The sequence below is a fragment of the Salvelinus sp. IW2-2015 genome, linkage group LG37 (genome assembly GCF_002910315.2).
Source record: "Salvelinus sp. IW2-2015 linkage group LG37, ASM291031v2, whole genome shotgun sequence".
In the NCBI taxonomy this organism is placed as follows: Eukaryota; Metazoa; Chordata; class Actinopteri; order Salmoniformes; family Salmonidae; genus Salvelinus; species Salvelinus sp. IW2-2015.
Genome location: NC_036876.1, coordinates 6,180,968 through 6,186,290, shown reverse-complemented (window position 1 = coordinate 6,186,290; position 5,323 = coordinate 6,180,968). Strand labels below are relative to the sequence as shown.

At 41.8% G+C, this 5,323-nt stretch overlaps 1 protein-coding gene across 1 annotated transcript in view; it reads right to left on the bottom strand.

Moving 5' to 3' along the window:
- LOC111960175 (arf-GAP with coiled-coil, ANK repeat and PH domain-containing protein 2-like) overlaps positions 1 to 5,323 on the bottom strand; it is a 26,514-nt gene that overhangs the window by 12,681 nt on the left and 8,510 nt on the right. The window contains exons 7-8 of the mRNA XM_070437806.1: positions 2,713 to 2,814; positions 1,380 to 1,492 (exon numbers count right to left, since the gene is read on the bottom strand). Coding sequence (XP_070293907.1) covers positions 1,380 to 1,492; positions 2,713 to 2,814 — 215 coding nt within the window. The remainder of the gene's footprint in view (positions 1 to 1,379; positions 1,493 to 2,712; positions 2,815 to 5,323) is intronic.

Genomic DNA, 5,323 nt, shown 5'->3' with positions numbered 1-5,323 from the left:
GCATACTTGGAGAGTTTCATGGTCAGGGCCCAGGTCTGACAGAATCTGTGTGCAGACCAGATCTAGCGGTGCTGCTGTACGCCCTCCGTGGTTGGACAGAAAGCCAGACCAGATCAATCAGCAAAGAGTAGACCATTTGACTGTCAGATGCTGCACGACTGGTTCTAGGATGGCCCTCGCCAATTCGTTGAATATATGTTTGAAGCAGGATGGGGCTTAATTGCCGTCTCTCTGTGTGTCATCTGTCCTCTCTGGTGTGTCTGTGTCCTATATATTGTGTGCTGGTTCTGTCTGTTCGTCTGGTCTGGTCGCATGTCTGGTGTCTGGCTGTCTCTGTTCTGGCGCCACCTGTCCTTGTTCTTCCCCTCCTTTTTTTTATAATATATAGTATATTTCACTGCCCTTTTCTTTCCATGACCACTGTGACTGACCAGTGAGCATAGCCTTGCTATTGAGAAAGGCCGCCGTAGGCAGAACTGGCTCCCAAGAGAAGACAGGCTATGTGCACACTGCCCACAAAATGAGGTGGAAACTGAGCTGCACTTCCTAACCTCCTGCCAAATGTATGACCATATTAGAGACACATATTTCCCTCAGATTACACAGACCAACAAAGAATTCGAAAACAAACCCAATTTTGGGTGAAATACCAGTGTGCCATTACAGCTGTAAGATTTGTGACCTTTTGCCACAAGAAAAGGTCAACCAGTGAAGAACAAACACCACTGTAAATACAACCTATATTTATATTCCCTTTCGTACTTTAACTACTTGCACATCGTTACAACACTGTATATAGACAATGACATTTGAAATGTCTTTATTCTTTTGGAACTTCTGTGAGTGTAATGTTCACTGTACATTTTTACTGTTTGTTATCTACTTCACTTACTTTGNAATGACATTTGAAATGTCTTTATTCTTTTGGAACTTCTGTGAGTGTAATGTTCACTGTACATTTTTACTGTTTGTTATCTACTTCACTTACTTTGGCAATGTAAACATGTTTCCMATGGAAATAATGTCCTTGAATTGAATTGAGAGAGCGAGAGAGTCTGGATTCATAATACAAGGTCAAATCATGACCATGAGGTCAGTGATCTTCAGGTTGGAAAGTCAGAGCTCTAGAAAGAGGCCCGAGTTCCCGAGTTGGAATTCCAAGTCCGACTTCCCAGCTATTTTGAACGTGGCAAGTGAGTGATGGAGAGAGCAAGAGAGAGAGAGAGGAGAGAGCAAGAGAGGAGAGAGAGAGAGAGAGAGAGAGAGAGAGGAGAGAGCAAGAGAGGAGAGAGAGAAAGCGAAAGAGGGGGAGAACAACATACAGCACAGAAACAGAGAAAGAGAGAGGGAAAGAGAAATCAAAAGGTAAGGTAACATACCTGCTCCAGGTCTTGAAGGCATTGCTAGCTCTCTTATACAGGTAGCCCTCCATGGCGATACCGTTGGGTGCATCAGCACAGAAATCCATTAAGGAGTTATCATAGGAGACATCCTACCAACACAACATAAACACAACACAAACATATACATGACTGTAGGGAAGGGATGTTAGTATCAGGACGTAAATATAATTTTAATGCAGTTATACCAGTTGATCCCCAAGCTATGTTTGAAAGAAAATGATGTCATAAGGTCTTCCTGTCTACRGTGCCTTCGGAAAGTATTCAGACCCCTTGATTTTCTCCACATGTTGTTACATTACAGCCTTATTCTAAAAATKATTTTCATTTTTTCCCCCTCAATCTACACACAATACCCCATAATGACTAAGTGAAAACAGGTTGTAGGAAACTTTTTATTTACATAAGTATTCAGACCCTTTGCTATGAGACTCGAAATTGAGCTCAGGTGCATCCTGTTTCCATTGATCATCCTTGAGATGTTTCTACAACTTGATTGAAGTCCAACTGTTGCAAATTCAATTGATTGGACATGATTTGGAAAGGCACACACACCTGTCTAGATAAGATCCCACAGTTGACATTGCATGTCAGAGCAAAAATCAAGCCATGAGGTCGAAGGAGCTGTCCGTAGAGTTCCGAGACAAGATTATGTTGAGGCACAGATCTGGGGAAGGGTACCAAAACAATTATGCAGCATTGAAGGTCCCCAAGAACACAGGGGCCTCCATTATTCTTAAATATAAGAAGTTTGGAACCACCAAGACTATGCCTAGAGCTGGCTGCCCGGTCAAACTGAGCAATCGGGGGAGAAGGGCCTTGGTCATGGAGGTGACCAAGAATCTGATGGTCACTCTGACAGAGGTCCAGAGTTCTTCTGTGGACATGGGAGAACATTCCAGAAGGACAACCATCTCTGCAGCATTCCACCAACCAGGCCTTTATGGTAGAGGGGCCAGATGGAAGCCACATGACAGCCCGCGTGGAGTTTGCCAAAAGTACTGAGTAAAGGGTCTAAATACTTAACTAAATGTCATGTATTTCCATMAAAAAAAAGATTCAAAAAACAGTTTTTGTTTTGTCATGATGGGGTATTGTGTGAAGATTGATGAGGGRAAAAAACGATTTAATCAATTTTAGAATAAGGCTGTAACGTAACAAAATGTGGAAAAAGTCAAGGGGTCTGAATACTTTCCGAATGCACTGTATATCCTCAGAGGATGGAGAGCTAGCGTAATCACATGGAAGCCGTCATGGAGGTCTGTGATTATCTTCTTTCTTTACTGTAGTGTTTGGYTCCAGCCGTGTTTACCTTTTTCTTAATGGCAGCGTGTCTCTGTTCCATGTCTCTCTTCTCCCTGGCGGAATTCAACACTAGTTGAGTGTGCTGTGTATGAGAGGGAGAGAGAAAAAGTCAGGCACAATCAATTTGATTTAAAAACCAAACAAATCCAATAGGGCCAGAATCGAGATACTCGTTAGTGTTTTGTTTCCTTGCCACRATACTAACTTCTTTAGGAAAACAGCCCTAACGTTGGAAACACGCATCATTATGTCGTCATCCAGAGTCACATGTATTTATTTTCCAAGACATAGCAACCAAAATGTTTACATACAACAGGTTTCTAAAAGACCAACGAGTTGTCTACTTTGTGTTCTCATTTTAGCCATTGAAACAAATATTGCGATACTGGTATGGCCACAGCCCTAGAATCCAATATTTCAAATGATGCACATTATCCTAAATAACACACAGCAGTTCAGTATGATAGGTCCGTTCAGTCAGGCAACTAAATAAAGAGAATAATGTACACAGTATACTGGACAGTATGTTTTGGGAGATAGAGTTGTAAAGATGAATGGAGAAACTGTTGAGGAAAATCAGGCGAGGAAATAAAGGGCTTCAGGCTTGTACAGCGTTCAGGTGGAGGTCAGGGAGTCCTTCACTCCAGACTTCCTCCTCTGGGGAAAACAGGAAGGAGGAAGTGCTGAACCTCTCCCAASTTCTGGCCGATGGATCGAGGAAAACCCTCCAGCAGCTTCGTATAGCAGTTTTACTTTCACTCCTTCTCTCTTTCTCATAAAGATTTCAGATKATCCAGCAGTCTTTAAGCAACTTCGCTCTCATTCTTTCTCTCTCTCTCATTCTGCCTCGCAATCCTTCACCATTTCCTGTAACAGCAGGAAGAGCTAAAATCAGTCTTTGTGGCTTTAAAATGGTCCAGTGAAAGGTGACTTGCTTTCCGGTTTCAAGCTGCTCTCGGATGTGCAGACTATTTAACGCACTGGTTAGTTGTAGTCTACTGTTGACTGCAGTCCTAGAGCTCCATGTCTGACAGCACGTCCAGTTATGCTACAGTGCCCATCCAGCATAGCACTAACATGACGAACGACTAGATGAAAACATGCAAGCACATGGACACACACATATTCGYTCACACAGGTGCACACACACACACTTTCTAAGTCATGTGAAATATTTCCTGTTGATGGTGCCCACACTGTTTCCTGTCACGATGAGAGGGACTTTTACCTTGTGACTTCCTTGTCCCTCCTGGCAACATTGTCAGGACTCGTGTACTAATCCATCCATGGAATCAACTGCTAGAATAAACCTTCCATCTAAGACAGGGGTTCCCAACCTAGGGGTCACGCCCCACATATTGGGTGTGCCAACGTTGTGTGGGGGTGCAGGACCGTCCTTGATTTTTTTTTTTTTACAATTCATGATTGTTTATACTGATCTAAAACTAGGCATAAATCTGYGATGCTTTAGGATAGAAGCAAGCGGAAGAGGAAGACGCGATATCTTTGGTTTGTCTCTATGACATTCAGAAGCTGAGCTACGACCTTCTAAAGTCGAGGAGTCAAAGAAATTTGATTTTGCTTGGAAAGTCACCTTATACAATGTTGGACTGTGTCGCAATCAATTGATCTATTCACTTTCTGTAAAAGAGAATATGTATAATGAAATTGAAAACTGAAATCATATATTTGGTAGCGGAATACCATTTGAGGAAATGAAGTCTAGCCTTTATTTTCCTTATCCATTAAATAGCCAATCTAAAAGAGTCTAGTTAAACTATGGAAAATAGCAGGAAATTTGCTTCAAAACAAACTAATTCCTAGGTCCCTCAAATTAAACTAAATCAAGCTGGTGGTGTTTTTATTAGAGGCTATCTCAATAAAAAAGAATACATTTTTTTTTAAAGGGGAGGGGGTTGCGTCGCCATTTCTCCAATGTAAAGAAATAGGGCCCTGGGGAAAAACAGAACGCTGATCTAAGAGAAGAAGTCCCCTCCTCTTCCACTCACTTTCATTAAACTATTTTACTTCACTCTCTCTGCTCGCTAATGTCAACATCTGAACAACATGCACTGCCGTTCAAAAGTTTGGGGTCACTTAGAAATGTCTGTGTTTTTGAAAGAAAAGCACAAATTGATCAGCAATACATTGTAGACATTGTTAATGTTGTAAATGACTATTGCAGCTGGAAGTGGCAGAGTTCTTTATTGAATATCTACATAGGCGTACAGAGGCCCATTATCAGCAACCATCACTCCTGTGTTCCAATGGCACATTGTGTTAGCTAATCCAAGTTTATAATTTTAAACTGCACCTGTACCTGCCCCATCTGTAAACAGCCCATCTATCTACCTCATCCCCATACTGTATGTATTTATCCTGCTCCTTTGCACCCCAGTATCTCTACTTGCACATTCATCTTCTGGCAAAAAAAGAAAAAAAAAGCAAAATATTAAAAAAACGATCTGTCCCTGCAACCCAGCCGTAGCAACAAACAAAAACAAGAAAGACAGCAAAAAAAATAATGATCAAATCGCCTAACCCCGTGTCCAGTGTTTTAATTGGCTACTATATGTTGATTCTACTTGTCGGCAGCAGCCGATGGGTATGTGATGCGC